This window comes from Triturus cristatus, chromosome 12 (genome assembly GCF_964204655.1).
Source record: "Triturus cristatus chromosome 12, aTriCri1.1, whole genome shotgun sequence".
NCBI lineage: Eukaryota > Metazoa > Chordata > Amphibia > Caudata > Salamandridae > Triturus > Triturus cristatus.
In genome coordinates this window covers 30,614,868-30,637,381 of record NC_140595.1, presented here as the reverse complement: position 1 = coordinate 30,637,381, position 22,514 = coordinate 30,614,868, and the positions used below count along the sequence as shown (strand labels likewise).

General features: G+C 46.1%; 1 protein-coding gene across 1 annotated transcript in view; it reads right to left on the bottom strand.

The window, feature by feature from the left end:
- The window catches only part of SIN3B (SIN3 transcription regulator family member B), a 122,330-nt gene extending 100,081 nt beyond the window's left edge, over positions 1–22,249 (bottom strand). Inside the window, exons 1-2 of the mRNA XM_085639548.1 lie at positions 21,834–22,249; positions 14,437–14,909 (exon numbers count right to left, since the gene is read on the bottom strand). Of these exons, the coding sequence (XP_085495674.1) occupies positions 14,437–14,514 (78 nt within the window). The 5' untranslated portion in view covers positions 14,515–14,909; positions 21,834–22,249. The remainder of the gene's footprint in view (positions 1–14,436; positions 14,910–21,833) is intronic.
- Between the last annotated feature and the right edge of the window lie 265 nt (positions 22,250–22,514).

Here is a 22,514-nt window from a genome sequence, read left to right as displayed (position 1 = left end):
TTAGCAGCAAAAGTACTTCTTTTTAACCTCTCAGTAGTATTCTATATTACACAATTCAATCCAGTATACAGGATAGTGGTCCTGGTCGCTACTCTTGTGGAGATACACGCCTTATATCCCTCAGTTCTACCTCCCACCTGCTTGACCCTAGATGATACTATCCCATAGTAATGTATGGTAAAAGCAGGACTATGGCTTAGGCACAGATTTTAGTGCCCCACAAGTCAAATATGCAAATCAGTTCACCCATTTGCTCAATTTCTGATCCTTGCTGGTGAAGTAGGTAGGAATTCAGTTGCTTACTCCTTTGTGCTCAACTAGTGCATGCGCAGCATCCTGATCCCACTGCTAGCAGAGGCAATCGATGATCAGATACAGCTACTCAGAGCCAGGCACAGCTCACGTCTAGCAATACACAGCAGCCCAAGTTAGACTGGTTTCAATCGGCTGCCCTGGCACCACCATACAGTTTGCTGGTTCAGCAGCTGTGACTCTGCTTGGACGACCTTGCTGACTGAGGCAGATGCAGCCCTGACTGGGCTCATGTGAGCACCAAGGTAGTTGTAACTCTACAGGAGCTGATGCAAACACCAAAAGCAGTTGTAGCACCAACTGGGCCAATGTGCAGAAGCATGTAGACTTCTCGCAGTTTTCACAAAGGACGGCAGAAAGATGGCATATCCTTTACAGCACTCGGCTCTCTTTACTACGCTCTCTTGAAGTCCGTGTCCTCAAGCACCTAGACACTAGGCAGACCCTCAGCTACTTCAGCAGAAGGTGCACACTTTAGGCGATGCCACCTCCCTCCTGCCTTAGTCACATTGCAGTCCATCAAATACTCTTCGGAGGACTTCCTTCCTTGGTCATGAAGAACGTGTAACTAGAACAAAGTGGGGTCGCTCGGGTCCCACATTTATATATATTATATAGACAGATGATGAGGATCGACCCTCTCAGACGTTGGTGCCAGTTCAGAGGCCGTTCTCCAGCAATGGATCGTTCATAGATTCACATGCTCAAATCATTCACAGTCGAAGTGGGAGTTCCACAGTAAAGCACTATGTAATAGTATCATAGGCTATAATGGCAATGCAAAGTCAGTTTAATAGCTTATGCCCTTTTTTAAAAAAAGGACCAAGCTTGAATTATAAGCAATCAGACGACTGCACCCTCTAGAACATTCCCAACAGAGGTCGAGTCCCTCAGATTTTCTACCGCACCTTATGTAAAGGGAGTCTCCCCGAGCTCTGCTCAATTTTTTTCCTCTATATCCCAACTTTTCTACATCTACAATGTCTAAGAAAGGACTCTTCAGATCCTGCAAGTTCTGTGAGAAGAAAATGCTACATGTGGATGATCCACACAGAGACCATCTCTATTGCTTCTACCCATCAGATAGAGGAGTGCAAGATTTGTCGCACTTTTTTTTCTAAAACCTTGAGACAGGAGGAGGGTACTTCTGTGGCTACAGAAGTGTAAATCCCAAAAATCAACCTCTTCTGAAGAGGACAGCGATTCACATGCCAGACCCCACAAAAGGTCAAGATCCTAGGACCATGGAGCTTTTGAGGAGAGTGGAAAGGCCTTAAAGGTACATTAGAAGGACCCTCTGAGAAAGGTGAAACTTAAACTAATCTCCACAGGGGTGGCCTCCTCCCAACCACCCTCTACTCCATCTGTGAGGAAAGGGGAGCAAAACCGTTCTCCCTCCTCAGGACCGTTAACTTCAAAAAATCCTCTCAGAACACAGTCAATGCTGGTATCGACGACAATGGTGACTGTCACCACCTTCTCGTCCACAAAGCCATTGTTGTCGAGTTGCGAATGCTCCCATTTCTTTGACCAAGGCGCTCTCCTCCACTAAGTCACTGTCGAAGGCAGAGTTGACCTCGACTACAACAATACAGCTGAATACCACTATCGACTGCACCACCATCAACTTTAGCACAGTCGACAACATAGTTGAACTACTACACCGTCAACGCCCCAGTTTACGAAGATTAAAATTACAAAAATAACTAAGACTGCTTTAAGGCCTGAAGTGACCTCTCCAAGCAATGTCTCACCTTTGCTACCCAATCACGTATTGGATATAAAAGAGTCCAATAATGACGAGCCTTTTGGGGATGCACACTATCCTTCAGAGCTCTACATGAAATACCAGGAGGCGAAGTACTATCAGTCATACTATGCCCCTCCTAGGTGGCATTATGAACACTGCTTCTCCTTCCATGCCAAGGAATATCCCTCTGCTGATAACACCCAGGATGACACCTCCAAGGGAGGACCACTCCTACTCAGAGGACGAAAGAGAGGAAAGCAATATCCCGGACTCTCAACTTCCGTGGGACAAATGGAATGACTACCAAGTCCCTACTCAGTCTCCTCCACCGCCTCATCTTTAAGACTCCATACGATATTGTGGGTTTTCATAATCTGATGGACCGAGCTGCAGCACGATTCCTTCTTCCAACTTCTGTTAAGCAGTCTGAACTGCTTGCTTCATGATTTTAAAGAGCAAGCCAGAACGTCTGTCAGAGCCATCCCCATTATAGACCATGTCTGGGATGAGGGGATAAAGATCATGACGGTAGAGCCAGTACCACCTCATCTTGACAAAAAAAATACAAAGTCACAGATGATTCCCTGCTTGCCTCACCAGTAATTGCAAGACGGACTCTCATCTCGCAAGCAGCACAAAGGTGCACAAAAAACCCTTCCGCTCCAATCTCTGCTCCACCAGACAAGAAATGCAGTGGCTGCGCTTGGACAACATAGGGAAGAGATTCTCACTCATGTCCGCCATCAACGCCAGAGGTGGTCAGATGTCAGCAGTCTGCTCGATTCGATACCCTACAGGAAGGCAGAGGCAGAAAAGATCTTACAGAAAGGTGAACGTACTTCCTCACAAATTATAGACTGTGCTCTCAACATCGCCTCCAAATGTTTCCATCAGTTGGCCAGAGCAGCAGTCTTGAGATGCCAAGGATGGCTCAAGGTTACATCTTTTAGACCATAGGTCCAATAAAGATCTAGACATGGTTTATGACGGCGAAACACTTATCAATGATACCTTATTGGCTATAAAGGGACACTGGCACGGCTAGGTCTCTTGGCAGTCTCCAGTTTAAGAAGTTGCAATTTCAGGATGCTAGAGGGAGAGGTTTCTCTACCAACAGAGGGGGCTATTAACGACCTCAGCATTATCAACCTCAATCTCAGTATAGGCCCGTCTGCCATCACAGCTACCACCAACAGCAAGCAAGGTGCGTGCTGGAAGCAACCCCTCCACACACACACGCGATACAGGCTGCAAACAGTGACCTGGACCAGGTACCGGCTACATCAACTGCTTCCACCCATGTGGGCGCGAATATCTCCAACTACTTCCAATGGAAGAAGATAAAATGGGACAAAGGGGTGTTGGAGTTAGTAAGCTATAGACATACCCTAGGGTTTGTGCTGAGACAACCAAACCCCAAATCTTCACTTACTGGGGAAAGAAGCTCTAATAATGCTGGCCAATGGTGTAATAGAAAGGGTTCCTTGTTCTCAGGAAAGCATGGGATTCTACTCCCGTTTTTTCCTTCTACGAAAGAAATAAGGAGAGTGGAGACCCATCCTAGACCTCAGGAAACTGCACAAATTTCTGCGCAAACAATCTTTCCATAGGATTACTCTTTCCGACATTCCCCACTTGCTGAACAGTGAAGATTACATGACCTCCTTGGATTTACAAAATGCGTACTTGCACATTCCCATACATTTGAAGCATCGCAAGTAAGCATGTAAAGTTATCTAACCTGCTATCAAAGGGCGAGAGATTGCAGGGCTTTGCTCCGGCAGATTTGGAAAACGTAAGTACTAATCAACACTTTTACTATGTTTACAGTGATCTTTGATGCTCTAGTCAACCTGATAGAATTCGGTACAAAAGGGGGTGGTGATGGACGGAGCATCAGAACCAATCAAACACTCACATCCAGTCAACAGATCTGGGTTTGATCCATCACCGTTCTTTAGCCCACTCTGCCACCCCAGTTCAGACATAGCCATATGCAAATCAGTCTGACCCTGTGCCTCATGGGAACAGTCCAGCCCGAACTGCCAAGCCATGCCTTCCCTGGACCGGAAACAAGCTTCCTAGGACCGGTTTCTGGCATTTCAGCCGTCTTCAGCCAGGCTTGCTTGAATCCAGTGGCGGTGATGGATCCAACCCAGATCTGTTGACTGGGTGTGAGTGTTTGATTGGTTCTGATGCTCCGTCCATCACCACCCCCTTTTGTACCGCTTTGTTCGCCATAAGTTGGCAGGGTATGCTCAGACGTGAGTCCCTTGCTCACTTTGCCACTGGATTCAAGCAAGCCTGGTTGAAGACGGCTGAAATGCCAGAAACCGGTCCTAGGAAGCTTGTTTCCGGTCCAGGGAAGGCATGGCTTGGCAGTTCGGGCTGGACTGTTCCCATGAGGCACAGGGTCAGACTGATTTGCATATGGCCATGTTTGAACTGGGGTGGCAGAGTGGGCTAAAGAACGGTGATGGATCCAACCCAGATCTGTTGACTGGGTGTGAGTGTTTGATTGGTTCTGATGCTCCGTCCATCACCACCCCCTTTTGTACCGCTTTGTTCGCCATAAGTTGGCAGGGTATGCTCAGACGTGAGTCCCTTGCTCACTTTGCCACTGGATTCAAGCAAGCCTGGCTGAAGACGGCTGAAATGCCAGAAACCGGTCCTAGGAAGCTTGTTTCCAGTCCAGGGAAGGCATGGCTTGGCAGTTCGGGCTGGACTGTTCCCATGAGGCACAGGGTCAGACTGATTTGCATATGGCCATGTTTGAACTGGGGTGGCAGAGTGGGCTAAAGAACGGTGATGGATCCAAACCAGATCTGTTGACTGGGTGTGAGTGTTTGATTGGTTCTGATGCTCCGTCCATCACCACCCCCTTTTGTACCGCTTTGTTCGCCATAAGTTGGCAGGGTATGCTCAGACGTGAGTCCCTTGCTCACTTTGCCACTGGATTCAAGCAAGCCTGGCTGAAATGCCAGAAACCGGTCCTAGGAAGCTTGTTTCCGGTCCAGGGAAGGCATGGCTTGGCAGTTCGGGCTGGACTGTTCCCATGAGGCACAGGGTCAGACTGATTTGCATATGGCCATGTTTGAACTGGGGTGGCAGAGTGGGCTAAAGAACGGTGATGGATCCAACCCAGATCTGTTGACTGGGTGTGAGTGTTTGATTGGTTCTGATGCTCCGTCCATCACCACCCCCTTTTGTACCGCTTTGTTCGCCATAAGTTGGCAGGGTATGCTCAGACGTGAGTCCCTTGCTCACTTTGCCACTGGATTCAAGCAAGCCTGGCTGAAGACGGCTGAAATGCCAGAAACCGGTCCTAGGAAGCTTGTTTCCAGTCCAGGGAAGGCATGGCTTGGCAGTTCGGGCTGGACTGTTCCCATGAGGCACAGGGTCAGACTGATTTGCATATGGCCATGTTTGAACTGGGGTGGCAGAGTGGGCTAAAGAACGGTGATGGATCCAAACCAGATCTGTTGACTGGGTGTGAGTGTTTGATTGGTTCTGATGCTCCGTCCATCACCACCCCCTTTTGTACCGCTTTGTTCGCCATAAGTTGGCAGGGTATGCTCAGACGTGAGTCCCTTGCTCACTTTGCCACTGGATTCAAGCAAGCCTGGCTGAAATGCCAGAAACCGGTCCTAGGAAGCTTGTTTCCGGTCCAGGGAAGGCATGGCTTGGCAGTTCGGGCTGGACTGTTCCCATGAGGCACAGGGTCAGACTGATTTGCATATGGCCATGTTTGAACTGGGGTGGCAGAGTGGGCTAAAGAACGGTGATGGATCCAACCCAGATCTGTTGACTGGGTGTGAGTTTGATTGGTTCTGATGCTCCGTCCATCACCACCCCCTTTTGTACCGCTTTGTTCGCCATAAGTTGGCAGGGTATGCTCAGACGTGAGTCCCTTGCTCACTTTGCCACTGGATTCAAGCAAGCCTGGCTGAAGACGGCTGAAATGCCAGAAACCGGTCCTAGGAAGCTTGTTTCCAGTCCAGGGAAGGCATGGCTTGGCAGTTCGGGCTGGACTGTTCCCATGAGGCACAGGGTCAGACTGATTTGCATATGGCCATGTTTGAACTGGGGTGGCAGAGTGGGCTAAAGAACGGTGATGGATCCAAACCAGATCTGTTGACTGGGTGTGAGTGTTTGATTGGTTCTGATGCTCCGTCCATCACCACCCCCTTTTGTACCGCTTTGTTCGCCATAAGTTGGCAGGGTATGCTCAGACGTGAGTCCCTTGCTCACTTTGCCACTGGATTCAAGCAAGCCTGGCTGAAATGCCAGAAACCGGTCCTAGGAAGCTTGTTTCCGGTCCAGGGAAGGCATGGCTTGGCAGTTCGGGCTGGACTGTTCCCATGAGGCACAGGGTCAGACTGATTTGCATATGGCCATGTTTGAACTGGGGTGGCAGAGTGGGCTAAAGAACGGTGATGGATCCAACCCAGATCTGTTGACTGGGTGTGAGTGTTTGATTGGTTCTGATGCTCCGTCCATCACCACCCCCTTTTGTACCACCTGATAGAATTGTCAGAAAGGCCAAGACACCGCAGTGCATAACTCAACAAGCATTGGAAAAGCCAATAGGTCTTGCTTTTGGGACCTTATAAGTATTTAGATATGCAGCACAATATTCTTGGTGCAACATCAACTGTTGCATGGCTAAACACTTATAAGGTCCCAAAGGCGAGACCTATTGGCTATGCCGATGCTTATTAATTATTCCTTATTATATACCATTGTTTGCTGTAGCAAAAAAAAAAACATTTGCAAACATGGGGAAAGAATGTTCAGTGCCTGGAGTGAAGAAACGTGCAACATTAAATTTGTGGCTATAGTAAAAAGTAATTATTTATTTTAAAAAATAAGGGGGGGGGAGGGGGAGTGAGGGGTCGTGATATTTCTTTACAGTAACTTTTGGACGTGTAACTTAATTAAAGGATCATCTGTGGAATGCAGTGTTGAAAAGGTCATGAAATTGCTTTGGACAGGCTTGTTATAGTCAAAACGTTTACCCTTGGTAACTAGCTATGATGCATCATATAGAGCAACCTTCATAAGTGGGAGGTTAGTTTTCGGGAGTCCTTGAGAATCTGGTTTGTTCTCTAGAATAGAGAAAGCAAGTTCCCAAGATTGGATGGTAAACTGACCTGTGATGAGGGGATCCGTATGACATCTTTTTGGGATTCAGTTTTAGATGGCGGAAAGGCATCCAGTCTTGGATATTCTGAAGGATTATGGCAAAGTGTTGGTTATCATCCAGAGAACATATTTTAGTAGAACTGGGTGTCATCAGCATATGGTTGGTATGGTGTCCCTAGGTCACAGATTAACTGAAGAAGAGGATTAAAGTTGAGGTGAAATAGAGTCTAGGCCATGATGCGTTCATGATGCCACCTTAGAACATGTTGTTTTGTATGAGTGAGTTTCAGATTATTTTTTAATTTGCTTACAGGCTCAGTAAAGTAACCAAGTGAATAGCTTTTATACCTTTTTTCCTCTGTCTGTGTTCTCCTGGTATATTGAGCAGAATTTTTGATTCAACGTTTCAGAAGCAGCAGACATGTTTAAGAGTATCAGAAAGCAGGATTCTCCAGTGTTCGTAACTAAAAGAGCATCATCCATTATTTGTGGCATGGCTATCTGTGCTGCAACCAGGTGTAAAACCAGATCAGAAGTCATTATCAAGAAAGGGATGTTTAAGTTGTTGAATATGCACCGCTCTCTAAAAGCTTAGCTACAAGCCTGCTACAGATCGGAAGTTATTGAGGTCTTCCAGGTCTGTGGATGGATTTTTGGTAATAGCTTCACCTGTCTAAATTTGAGGCAGTCTGGAAAGAGAGCCGCGACAAAAATGATGCAGTCACCAGTTCCTCCTGTAGGCACCAAGTGAAATTGTATGTTCTTTGTAAATGTAACAGCGATAGGGTCAGAGAAGAGGGTCAGAGAAGAGATCTAGGGCAGCCAAATTTTAATTTCCTTGACAATGCCATTCATTTTAATGAAGGGAGAAATTATAAATGGATGATTTGTGTTTTCTTGAACAGGGACTGCTTATTGTATTGATTATGCACCATTACCTAAGTAGTCGTGGAAGAACTTGACGGGCAGCAGTGGAAAATCACTAGACGGCTTATTTCAGGAGGGGAGGTTTTGGTGGGCGAAGTGAGAAAAGTATAGGCTAGGGGCTTCTGCTGCATGAGAGATGAGGGACTGGAGGATTCCAGGTTAATGCTTAGACGTCACTGTCTACAGAGCAAATAGCGAGCGGTATAGTGGTGTTGAAGCACTCCTGCTGTGTTCTTGTTGAAATAAGCATGGGACCCTTTGATCTTACAAGTGTGGGTGATTTCTATATTGCACAACTGGGGCTTTTCCTTCTTTGCGTTCTTTGTGTGCCCACTCGGAATGTCTCGAATGGGAATACCTGCCTTTGCAAAGGCAGTGGTCATTTTAATGTCATCTCTTGTTTTGCCTGCTCACAGCCCAGTTGACGCTTAAATCAGTGGAATTACAATAAATGTTGTACTGCTGAATTTTGATTACCGTTTTACTGTATCTTAAGGACGCGTGCTCTTGTGTGTTTGTGAACTATTCAAATTGTGTTGTAGTTCACGCATGGGGCAGCGTTTAAGCTAATGTGCTCATTCAATTGTGACATTCATTCCACATTTGCATTTATTAATTACTGCCTCTGTAGCTTTTAAAATGTGAAAAATTTCACATTGGCAGAACAATGCTGCAAGCTACTGCTGCTGATTACGTCTGGTTTATTTTCAGACACCCTTGTTTACACTCGAAGTGTCTGCTGTAATATGCGGCAAATGTGGCACCATAGAGAAGGGACTGGCAGAAGGGAATGTCGGGCTGTTTGTCAAGGGTGGGGGAAGTATTCAAAGCAAGTTTGCCTGAGGAAGTGGCGTCTGGCTTTTTTCAACTAAAAATAAGTTGGCTCTGCTCTTCAAGACACCGTGGCAGATTATCCGAGAGTGCCTCTGTGGGGCCTGCGGACCCTGAAGTGCCATTTTATGCATTTTCATCAGTTAGAGTAAGATTTGGAGTCATGGCTTTAGTGTACTTAAAGTATATTAAATCAAATAACTGCATGTCCTCATTTTTTTCTCATGAGCCCTCCGCCGCCGCAGTAGAATGCCAAGGAAGCCGCATAAAAAGACTGTCTAGTCGTGATTCCCCCTCATGCTTCCTACCTCCACCAAAAACATCCTGTCTTTTTTTCCCCTCACTCTTGCGGGTGCTTTTAACTTTCGTTTATCACTTTATAGTGTTTTTCTTGTTTTTCACGCCCTCTTTTTCCCCCTTTATGCACTTCTCTCTTTTGCTGTGGGTCAAAGTCTGATGACTGAAAAATAAATCCGGACCCAAAAGGGAGTGCCTGTTCCCGAGTTCAGCTCAGCCTGATGGACCCCTCCAATTTAGGGGAGGCTCGGGTTCTGCTAGCCCCTGAAGTCCTTGAGCACATAGAAAAGGCACTGACTCACCTGCAGATCAGAGTGCTTTCCCGAGCTGTTGCACAAGAACACACTGTGCAGGGTTTGGTCGGTGCGGTGAGTGGCGGGACGCTCCTCCAATGGTTAGAAGAAAAACAGTGAGCATATGGAGATGGATTCATTTCTTATCTTCTCAATCCCCTTAGTCACGTGCGAGCAGAGTGCCTGCCACGCGGACGACACCAGTGTCAACATGCGAGTGTGTAAACCTGTTAGCTATTGCACTCCTTTCTCTGTACACAATGCATGTGGACTGACGAGACGGTAATTGGGCCCCGTTTCCCCAGCCAAACGCGTTGCCGGACTACAATAAAAATAAACAAGTCCCAGGAAACATGCCTAATATAAATTACGAGTGGTATGCGCGCGCTGTAAGGGGAAAAAACAGCGATCTCCCGAGGAGCTGAAGGCGACGCCGCCACGCTCTCTTCCTTCTTAAAGACTGGTGCGCGCAGCGCATTTATTGACCTTTAATTTTTGTGGACAGGATGTGGGGAGCGTGTGGGGTGAATGCTGCACTTAAAGCCCCTGCAGGGCTGGAGGTTTGCACCGCACGTCGCGGGAAAGCTCACGGGTTGCAGAATCCCCGCTCTCTTTCGTCTGGCTGGGCATGTTTTTGGAGAAGGTTATAGAAGGTCTGCTGTTAACACCAGCAAAATTAGGATACACGACACTAGAGAGATAGGGTGACCTAATTCGCAAAACAACAAGGGGGGGGGGGGGAGAAGAGTGCAGAGGACGAAAGTGACGCCCTGGCAATGCTTACTAACGGCTAATATTCCCTAAAGTGGTGGATGAAAGCCCGGGGTGGGGTGTGCACACTCCTCCCTTCTGACCCTTGCCCTGAGAAGCTAACGAAGTAGCAAGGGAGGGTCTCCCCAGGAAAGGGACAAGAGGGAAAAAACCCGTCCCGGAAAAGTGAGAAAACCGGAGGCCAGAAAGAGGACAACAGCAAGCGATAGGGACGCGGGTAGAAGAGGTGGGCAATGAGGTAGAGAAAGATGGGCAGGGAAGGAGGCACAGGGATCAAAAAAGGCTGTGGAGGTGGAGAGCGAAGGTAGAGTCACAATGAAGCGAAGCAGTGTTGGAATACAGACGCGCGGCCGCGAGACGCACTCTGTGGCGGGGGAAGGGCTGTTAACTGAGAGGGGAAGCAGGTGAGCCTGCGAGTGGTGCGCGCGACAAAGGAAGGCCATAAAGGAAAGCCAGATGGCACCTGATCGGGCGTTGAAAGCTGTCGAGGGCTCGCGCACGTAACCGCAGGCCGTAGGCCAGCAAAAGCGTGGGGCAGCACTTTTAAAAGGCACTTACTAAATGTCTCGCAGCGCATGCGCTGGCTCAGGCGAGACCTAAAAATGTACTGAGATTCTACAATAGCCATTCAGGCAAGACTAACGAAATTTAAACAGTAAACCACACAATTAGCAGAGTATACTGTAATAGTAAAAATCAAGTGAATTAAGTACAGTAAAAAAACATGACCCTAAACCTAATGTGAGGCGATATTAGATATTTCCAGACACTCTAGTAAATGTTGGCACCCACCAATAATAGGAGTCAAGCAGGGGTGTGGAATTTAATAAGATATCTACTTGTCCATGGGAAGGTTGTTGCTTCATATTATCTTGAGTCTTTGGGGCCATGTAGTGGACGAAAAACGTCAGCAATCACATTATATAAGAACTCTGATAATAGCCTCTATGATTATTTCAAGGCTCAGACCATAATAGAGTTGGAATACTAGCAACTCATCCTATTTTGCCACCTTTTCGCAGACCTACATACTGGGGCTGGAGGCAGCAGTGAGCAATAGTTCCAAGGTTGGAATGCCCTTTTGAGTCTGTGCAAACCTACTAAAACATGCATGTTTAAGGGGTTTTCCACAACTCTCTTCTCCAACCTTTTCCCATACAGAAAAAGGTTAAAATTTACTCCTGACAAGGGCAGAAGAAAAACATCTTCCAGGATTTGGAAAAAAGTGGTTTGAAGTAAAGTGAACTTGTTAGTGATCTACAAATTTTCACAAAGCAAATCTACACATGCATATTTGTTCATGCTAAAATGCAGTCAACAAATATTTCCTGCCCTACTTCTGTAAATTATTGTGAATTCATGAAAGTCGTAAATCTGAACTAATGCAAGGACCTATAGCATGGGTGCACCTTTGTCACTTTCTCTAAGAATTGGGCCCCTATTTAGGGCTGGCGTTAACCAAGACCTTTTGTTTTTATTAAAATGAAGTTTCTGTAGCTATCGCCTGGCTTTGCTGTGAGTGAGAGCATTCCGCTCTTTCACCAGAAGCATATGGGCACACCAAGTAGTTTTGTCCAGTGCCAGCAGGAACTGCTGTGGCAGTGTGTGCTTTTTGAGACCAAAACATATTTTTGCCAATGTTTGCTATAATGGCAGCTCGCACAACAGTAAAGTTTTACAAAAACCATGTCAAAACAAGACACGCATTGACAAAACCAAACGGCTGACCACCAACATCAGACCTATTGGCTTTGCCAATGCTCGTTTATTTTCATGGTTCCCATAATGATGTTGAAACTGGTTACATTGATTTTCCATTATCAATATTTAGAAAATACTAACATGCATCAACACATTTTACTAAATGATTCAAATAAATGGTACTTAACATTTCACAGTAGTTTAGCAAAACGTTTTAACCCAGTTGCATTTATTTGTAAACATTTTATTTTGAGAGCAAAGAATCGTTAATCTTGATTTCAAGCTTCTGCAAATATTTGCATCTATTCAGAGTGCATTCTGGGAGCATTATACATAGCCTCATGTAGTTAAACTTTGCAAACGTGTGTACACATTTTTATACTAGGTCCACTGTCAGCAGTGCAGTCCGAGCTTACATTTCGGTTAGAGTCCTCACCCTAACAATAAAGGCTTTGCATTAATGAACCATAAAAACAAGTTTGAACAGCATTAACTTATGGAAACAAATGTTACATTAACTGCAGACAGTGCTCCTCCCTGACTGATCCATAATGTGGTACAATAAACTGGCAGCCAAAGGGTGTGTGCTGCAGGAGGTTGGGCCTACTTGTACCAAGGGCAAAATAAACATGAAAATGCGTTGTCCTTGATCCCAAATAATAAGTACATAGATGTCAGGCTATATGATATCCACACCCACAGTCAAGTCATCGGAGCCCATCTTAAATGTTATAATTGGCTACTAAAAACAACTTGTGCCAGGTAGAACCAAATGTATAAGTCAGCATCTAAACTGCGAGTGACCTGTGAAAACAATGCTTTGTATGGTAGCCTGTATTGACTCATAAGATGGTAAAGCTTCCAAGAACATCCTTATTCTCTGAAGAAGTTTTGGTCTTGATTTACACTGGTAAGCTCTTGAAAGCTAAGTGCCTACTTTCCTATACTATATACAAGAGTTGTTGTGAGTAGCAAGAAAATATAATTTAAATACTGACATCACAAACTGAAGATGCCAAAAGATGTTGCTTTAAATGTTTTTAAGCATTTCTGGTGCGGCAAACACATGTATAGATTTTTCAGTTTTGCACGTTCTTATAAGCAGGGGCACTGGAATTATCTGGCAGGGTTAATTGAATTATTCCATCATAAAAGGCAAATTAACGCTTTTTGTTATATCAATAATTATTTTGCCATTCTTACACATGGTAATACTGTATGAGCAAAGATATCACCTCATTAGTACCAGTTGCACAACCAAATCCAGAAATAAACAACTGAAAGATGACCCGTTAAACTTTGCAAAGGGCCTTCCACTACATGCAAACATATTGCTACATTTTAGTGACTTCTGATCCGTTTGAGGTAGAAACATTTTTTGTTAAAAACTGCAGATTATGCAGCAGATGATGGATTATGTGGCAAATGCATAATGATGCCAAAAAAAGTCATGGCCACATAATCGCTTAATTCCATTGGCCCGGTTTATAAACTACAGTACAAGTTTCTACATTGCAAATAATTTTGCATTTTGCTTCACCAACACAACACTGAAAATTCTATTGCATGGCAGCTAGTCCAATTTCACAGTGGCCACAGCCTTTTGCAACTTCCCTGATCTCTCGCATCACAACATTTTCTAACTATATTTGTAAGGCTGTCTGGGAACTGAAAGTCAATGGACACTGTGAAAAGCACTGCAGAAAATATGTATTACATTTTTTCTTCAGAAAAGCAGCCGAATATGATCTTCTCATATCATCAATTTGAATCTAGAATGAAGAGTAGTTCGAAAATAATCTGTTAGTGCTTTGTAGGGTCGCCCCAGGTCCCTGGCAAGCTCTTCCACTGGACAATTCAGTGTCCTTGTTATCATAGTGGCACCAGAGCTCTCAAAAACGTCCTTCAAAATGATGTTACAAGGAAGACTCAAGTAATTTTTTCTTATCTAGGAAACCTCACAAACATATTTGCTTCATGTTTGAAGTCCAAATGAGATTTAAATTGTACCTTGAAAGTATTTTGGTGTAAGCAAGGATTCGGTCATTCCATTTGCAGACACAGTGGAGCTCCTAACATATATATAGTGCCACATCCTCCGCTATCAGGGCTGAATAATTGGTTTGTCAGTAAGATTAATAGCACCACACTGTCTAGGTCAAAGCACTTTCAGATAATTTTAAAACTCCGCATGGACCCAAAAAACATAATAAAACAATATCATAGAATTCGTCCATTCCGGTAGACACAAAGTATATTTATGAAGAATAGTCTAGAGGATGATTATACATAAACATACATGGAACAAGCTTCATTATGTTTATAGAAATTAATCCTGGCTTCTAGACAATGCTGCCCGGTGGGGCAAGGTGAGAAAGGTCAATCCTTTCCACTCTCAGTGATACTTACATGCACCGGTAGCTTCTCTTGTGGCTTGCTCCAACTGTTTGAGCTCAGCTTACAGCCGCTGCCACCTCCACTCGCCATGTTGGAGCAGTCACCAAATCCACAGGGCGCATCCGCTGCGTGGCGAGTCTGCAGAACTCAAGACACTGGTGAGAAGGAACCCCTCACCTCACAGGAGTTCACAGGCAAGTACAGTTCTGCGTCTCACATAGTCAGAGGGTGCTTGGAACAAACTTCAACCGGAACTGGCTTCCTGACATTGAAGGGACGTATCAGCTTTGTGAGAAGAAACCATTGATCTTGCAACTTTAACAACTGAAGGCTAGACAATCGATGTTGCCACTGGTGTTGCTCACAAAACCCCAGAGACCCAAGGCGGTGGAGTTCAATGCAACTCTGCTGCAGGACCTCACTGTAAAGCTTAATGTCCGGTTCCTTCATTGAACGGGTTGCAGATTGAGCTTGGTGACCAAACGCTAAAAGAAAGCAAAAAAGAAAATGCATTAATGTCACTTGGAGTTTTTCTCTCCCTTAGTCTAAAGCAGTCGCCAAATCTGCTTTTGGAGAGGAAGAAATAATTTATTAAATGTGAAGCCCAGATATGTTTATGACTTTCAATGAAATGGGAAGTAGGCAAACCATATGCCAGGATGAGATTGTCAGTGAGAAAACAAATTCAACATGGGATTACTCACTACAACATTCATTGCCGAACCTACATTAAAATGTGTCTGCACACAGGCATCCTACAGAAGGAATACACACCTCCCCAATGTGCATACGTGTCGCTTCAGCTTTCCTTATAATTTAAAGAGATCTCCACAAAAGATCAACCAATTATGCGCAGGGGTCTAAAATAAAGGTCCGTATATTATGCTGTAAGATACTTAAACGCGAGCGTACACAAGTTTCTTGACGTCCTCTTCAACAATACATTACAACTCTTCTCGATTAGTTTCAGCAAATTATTTTTTGTGTTGCATACAATCCACTTTGCAGCTATTTCACACTGCTAAAAAAAGGAAGTCAGAGGAAGGAACAATAAAGCAATGGATACAAATCCAGGATAACTTCGGGTCACTGATAACGAGGCGATGGGAGTGGAGACTGGAGCACGTCAAAGCCTGTCGTGTGTGCTTTGACCGAATGCAACAAAGAAAAAAATACTTTTTCAATACTTTGTGAACTTCCGAAAACATTGTTTGGGCCTTGATGATGGAGTGATCTTCCTACGAATACCCTGCAGCCAGGAGATTGCAATTAGGAACTAAAAAAGCAATTAGTATGATAAGCTCAGAGGTACAGAATAATGGCAAAGACTATAGCAAAAGGGAGTGCTGTACACTTGGCACCTGCCACTAAGCCAGATCTTCATTTGGCAAAATGTGGCTTTAACAAGTGGATTTGAAAAACAGCAACATATAATCTATATGCAAGTGTGCTATAAATCTAAATTCAAAGCACTCACAATCTTGGCAGAAGGGTTAGACACAAAAGGGAGAAACTTATCTGTCAAAGATCACAACGAGTGGGGACGCCAGGATTAGAATTCCCGTCTCTTTGTAACGGAGTCTTTAACTCATCACTGCACAACATCCTAAACTGCAGGACAAGTGCCACTAACAGAATACGATGCATATTGCTGCCTTGCGGAGGTTTAAAGCTATGCAGTTAGATCCTTGTTGCAATGGACATCCAACAGATATTTTTGTGGCTAAACCCACATGGGAAGCGAGATCCACTGACAGATCTCCATTCTAGTACCGAAATCCACTGGAGACAACTAACCTAAAAGCTCGACATTCGAGCAATCCCAAAATCATCACTTAGCCCCAGCAGAGTTTCAAGAGGAGGCACTGGAAGCCAAGGAAGTCAGAGCACAAAAGTCCACCCCCCCCCCCCCATTTGAGAAATCGGGAAAATGCCAGTTCACCAAATGGGCCAATAGGCAAGAATAAGTTCCCCAGTGCAGGCAAAGCCCCCCGTACAGCACTGAGCACCAAATGGTCTGCCTCTGTACCTACCCGAGGCACAGTGAATCCTGATAGTAGGAAGCATTGTGCAGCCGCCGCTTGGTGGTGCAGGTAGTAGGCAAAGAAAATGCAGTGCAGTTTTACTTTTGGTCAGCGACGGTGTCTCTCTTTGAAATGTTTGGCTTGGGAGAGGATATTTGTGCCAGTTTGAAGTGTTTTTCTGACAGCATGACAATCTACACCTGTTGGAAAAGAACACAGGAGTACCTCTGGTTGGACCACAGACCCAAATGGAAGAGGTAAATCTACTCAAGCATCCTGATCAGAGGGAGTTTCTTTTGGCCTCGTCTCCATTTCCCTGCAAAACATGTTCTGAGTTACTAGAAACCTATCAGTGCTACCTTGCTTTGATTTGCAAATCAGCTTAGCATAGCAGTGAAGGTACTTTGTGATAGTTACATACACAGAAGCTGTGTTTATGGCCTTCACCTGTCACAGTTGTAAAATGGGCCACGAAACAGCAACTCTATCCTGCAATTCTAAATTAAAAGGCAGAGCGGAAATGTTTGAGTGATTTTATTAGGTTATACATTCCGAGAATGGTTCTTTTTCAACCACATATGTCTACTGCTCCAAAGCTTGGGTGCCTCCCTGTGCACTAAAACAAAAAGGTGTGGAGGCGAGCTATTACTCTGGGCTATTTATGTCGCTGTTCACTACAAATGGTCTCAGAGCTGACCTGAGTGAGAGCAGGTAAGGAACAGGTTTGAAGACAGAACCTGCAAATAACTGCATGTGGTACCAGCACCTTGGACCCAACCCTACTCTACTCTACTCTACAAAACAGGAGGTTCAAGAATCATGGCATGCAGTGACGGTGGTAGTTCAGAAATCAAGTATCCATTCAATCAGAGGTGAAAAGGGTATGGACGTTTTAATTCCTAGGACACTGCCAAGAGTGGTATAGCTGCCAATTAGCTCCAACTTCCGGTGTCAAAAGTGGCACTGAACGCTCGAAAGTGCAACCCTCAGTTAATTAAACAAGCATTTGCAATGCAATAGGTCTCGCATTTATAAGAGTTTGAGCTATTGGCATTGTAAAATTACAATGCCTTTTATTTATGTTTTGGTTTTAAAACAAATAAAAGGCATTGTCATTTACAATGTCAGTAGCATAAACTCGCATAAAAGCAGTGTGTGGAGTGCAGCAGTGTGCGGCGTGCAGCAGTGTTTCGTGTAGAAGTGTGAGGCATGCAGCACTGTGTGGCGTGCAGCAGTGTGCGGCGTGCAGCATGCAGCAGTGAGTAATGCAGCAGTGTGCAGCAGTGAGTAATGCAGCAGTGTGCAGCAGTGTGTGGCGTGCAGCAGTGTGCGGCGTGCAGCAGTGTGTGGTGTGCAGCAGTGTGTGGTGTGCAGCAGTGTGTGGCGTGCAGCAGTGTGTGGTGTGCAGCAGTGTGTGGCGTGCAGCAGTGTGCGGCGTGCAGCAGTGTGCGGCGTGCAGCGGCATGCAGCAGTGTGTGGCGTGCAGCAGCGTGCAGCGTGCAGCAGCGTGTGGCATGCAGCAGTGTTTTGTGTAGCAGTGTGAGGCATGCAGCACTGTGTGGCGTGCAGCGGCGTGCAGCGGTGTGCGGCGTTCAGCAGTGTGCGGCGTGCAGCATGCAGCAGTGAGTAATGCAGCAGTGTGCGGCGTGCAGCAGTGTATGGCATGCAGCAGTGTATGGCGTGCAGCAGTGTGTGGCGTGCAGCAGTGTGTGGCGTGCAGCAGTGTGTGGCGTGCAGCAGTGTGTGGCGTGCAGCAGTGTGCGGCGTGCAGCATGCAGCAGTGAGTAATGCAGCAGTGTGCGGCGTGCAGCAGTGTATGGCATGCAGCAGTGTGTGGCATGCAGCAGTGTGTGGCGTGCAGCAGTGTTTCGTGTAGCATTGTGCGGCGTGCAGCAGTGTGTGGCGTGCAGCAGTGTGTGGCGTGCAGCAGTGTCCGGCGTGCAGCAGTGTCCGGCGTGCAGCAGTGTCCGACGTGCAGCAGTGTGCGGCGTGCAGTGGCATGCAGCAGTGTGTGGCGTGCAGCCGTGTGCGGCGTGCAGCCGTGTGAGGCGTGCAGCCGTGTGAGGCGTGCAGCAGTGTGTGGCGTGCAGCAGTGTGTGGCGTGCAGCAGTGTGTGGCGTGCAGCAGTGTTTCGTGTAGCAGTGTGCAGCAGTGTGTAATGCAGCAGTGTGTAATGCAGCAGTGTGCGGCGTGCGGCAGTGTGCGGCGTGCAGCAGTGTGCGGCGTGCAGCAGTGTGCGGCGTGGTTTGTAAACAACAAGAAAAGCGGACATCAAAGGAAGGGTGGGAGGGAACGAGTATATGGGGTGTGAGTTATAACGAAAGTTCATTGTTGTAAGAGGGGATGCAGGAAGTGAGGCCGAGCGCGCGCTGGCGAAAGCAGTCTGCTGCTTTCAAGTCCATGGCTGCTTTCAAGTCCATGCCAGATGCCAGCTTCGCGCTTGAATGCCTCACATGCACTGGCCATAAACCGCATTCCTACGGTCTTGTGCCCCTTACTAAATCTCTCTGAATGCGTGAGGCGGCGCACGCGCAGGAAGTAGCTGGTGGCAAATGGAATGCGCGTGGTTGCTCGCGTAACCGCCACCCGATCCGCCTGGGAAGCCTTTGGGAGCATTTTCTGAAGCCCCTACATAAGTCTCGCTGAGCGATGGCTTACGCGATAGCCAGGCGAGACCTAAAAACCAGGACCAATGTTGGGAGTCAGACATGACATTGTGCCACTTGGCAGCAAAGTAGCTGAATCTAGAGACTGCCAGAAAGGGTGTTTTACCTCCAAATAAAAATCAAATACCCCAAAAAGACTAAATTCGAATTGGGGACAAGGCACATTCAATAGATTTCAAAATTGATCAAATTACCATGTGACAATACTTTTCCAAGACGAATATTTGAATGCAACAAAGCTGAAGAGGTTTTTCAACAGTGGACCAAGACAGGAACCAGCACCTTTACATCTGTGTCCTGTTGCTACGTAGCCTCTAGTCCTGCGACATCTACATAAAATCCTGGCACTACATCCACGGGCTATTTGGGATGTGTAGTTTCGCCATTAACGTGCTAAGAGTAGTTTCCAATTGTAACAGCATGCAAAGCATTATTGGCTGTAGTGCCAGAGCTTTGTCAAACTTGTCATCCCGCAACTTGGCAACAAAGGATGTTATAGAACCATCATAGTGGCAACATGCTGTATGTGAAACGTTTCTAGCTAAGCACACTCTGCCCTTTGGGACTTGTGGTTTTCCTTGTACCATTACCACTTAGGGCTTTAAAATCCAAGAATGCCAGTTGCTGTTTAATATAAAAATCAAGAAATGGTTGAAGGTGTCACGTCTGACAGAGTCACTTGGCAGAAGTGGACCCTGACCAGAGCTTTAAGTGGGCTGGGTCTATGCGGGTCTCAGACCCAGTAGCAATTAAAAACAGACACTGAAACGGGTCCTTATCGGGCCCTTTATTGAGGTCCTTAATCTTGTTAGCGAAAACACTGAAACATATCTCCGCGATGAATGTAAATAACGTTATGGTAATCCAGGTCATCGACTTGGTTTCCGATCATATTTCACATGTTTAACACTGTTAAGGAATGCAAGATTAAATAAGCTGTTTCCAGGATGTTGTGTTGTAAAAAAAAAAAAAAAAATGTGTGTAGCATATTAGTCTTGTTAAGTGAATGCTTTGATTTAGGTCGCCTCTAGATGTTTAGAACAGGCCAAGATTGCCAACATGGAGATAACATAACTGAAGTGACTGAGACACTCTGAAGATCACTACCCCTTCAACAGCCCTCAGTAATGTTTAATTCACAGTCTCAATTTAAAAAAATTGAAACATTTTCAAAAGTATTTACAACAAAATCATTATTTTAAACAGCTAACAACCATTGGCAAAGGCAATAGTTCTGGCTGGTGTTAGATGTATTGTAATTGTATTGGGATTTATATAGCGCTTACTACCCCGGAGAAGGCGTTGGAAGCGCTTTACGGCAAGTAGCACACTACACAGAAACCCAAGGTTAGTGGTTAAACTAGTCGTTATTGCTGGTTAGTGCGATTAATCATGTGCTCTAAAGAAAAGTTGCATGCATTTACTCCAGTTGCTTTGCGGTATATTAATACCAGGTAGGTGTAGTCATTAGTGGGGTCTATGTGGTTTCAGGTGAATAGTTGGTGAGATTGAAAGTCTGCTGAACATTAGGCAATGTTAGATTGCAGGGATAGGGTAAGAAGAGAGGTTTTGATCTATGAAATGAGTTATAAAAAAATGCTGAATTTCTATTAAGAAGGATGAAGGCAGGCAGGCATTTAACAGAGGGAAGACAATTCTCAGAAACAAGTATAAAGAGAATGAAAGGTAGAAAGGAGGTCACTATGAAGAAAGTAGAGAAATCAAGCAGGACTAAGCTACGGTCAATTTTCCAAGCAAGATTTAGGAGTATAGTGGAAGATGGCTTTTGGAGTTAGCAAGCAATAGGAGACTGTAAGCTGTTAAAAAAAGAAAGTGCGTTATACATAGTGCTTCATATCCGGGGCAGAGATTTATGTCAGCTGTGTTATATATCTGGATGCAATACAAAATATCCGAGAGGAACCAAAATACCTGTCGAATGGTATGCAATGGGAATTACATAAAGTGTTACAATGTTAAAGCCATGCCCTTAATTACGCAGACCACGCACCTTTTAGACATCTCCCACTTTTTTCATTCCACTGAAAGCCCTGACAGCTAACACTTCCTTGTCTGTAGGTGCAGAGTGGCCCCGTCTCATTCACCACTGAGCCACGATTAACTGTTTAAATAGCACGTTGCATTCTAAAAACGTGTAGTTTTGCATTAACGGGGCTGAAAACCCCAGCATGGAAAGTGCAGTCGGCCGAAGTGCCAGGATTAGCTGCATGTTTCATGCATGATATGGAGTCAACAAGGCTTTCAGTCAGAGCTGGACTTATTGTCTTTAGCACCCTGCCAGGGACCTTCACATCTTCCTTTAAAATGAGGTGTTGGGACTTTCAGCCCCATACTTACAAAGTGGCCTGGGCCAATAAGCAGGCAGTGCTTGCATGTGCCACCAAAACACGGAGCTGGCAGCTCACCTGTAATTCACACTGATCAGGTCAATAGAAACATATCAAGACTACAATGCCCATGAAGCACTAGGTTATCAAGAGTCAGCCCAGGGCTGGACAGTGTGCGTGACGACGTGGGGTGTCGGTGGACACCCTACAAGTAAGGAGCCCCCTGGGAGTAACACTGGCTCCATTTCCAGCCAGCCCTTCCTTTCAGCACCACGGCTCTGGGACCTGCAGGTCTGGACAGCACCGAGCTCCAGCCTCCCCGGGACCAGCGGTGACAGCCGAGCCCTGTGGCCCGAAGGGGTCACACTCACCCCCCTGCAGTGGCCCGAGCTAGGCTGCAGCGGTTGATGACGTCCAGGCGGAGGGCGGGCCCCTGTGTCCACGGTGCGACGGCGCTGACGGGTGCCCGGGCCGGCGACAAGCCTCTGTGCTCCGGAGATCGGAGCTGTGTGACTGGAGTGGGGACGCAGGAGGTGACGCCTGCTGATGACGTCAGTGAGCCCGGGTGGCTCCCGGCGCCGGATGGCGTGCTGCGACGGAGTCTAGCCAGAATGACCGGCTATGAGGAAGAGGGTAGACGCTAGAACAAGTTGCGCTGCCGGGGTCTTCCCGTCGCTGGGGCCCCTTAGGTACCGACAGTCTGAGTGTGACCTGTAAGGTCAGACAAACACCCACTGATAGGGGTCAATTGGCACTCTGTGCCGGTGGCACGTGCGCTCTCCGGAACATCCTGCCGGCCAATGGGCAAGCGCATACAAATCCTCGCCACCAATCCAAGGCCACCATACGTCCCACCGCTTAGGGAGTAGGATTCGTCCTACCTAATTTGTTGTACACAGCTCCAATTTGTCTGTCCTCTTTAAAAGACAGTAGTGTAGAGTGCCGACTGTGGTTTCAGTTTCACATAATTAGTCAGTGCTATGCTTTGACACCCATGACAACTATTTATATATTTGCTTGATTATTTATTTATGCGTTTTTATATGGCACGA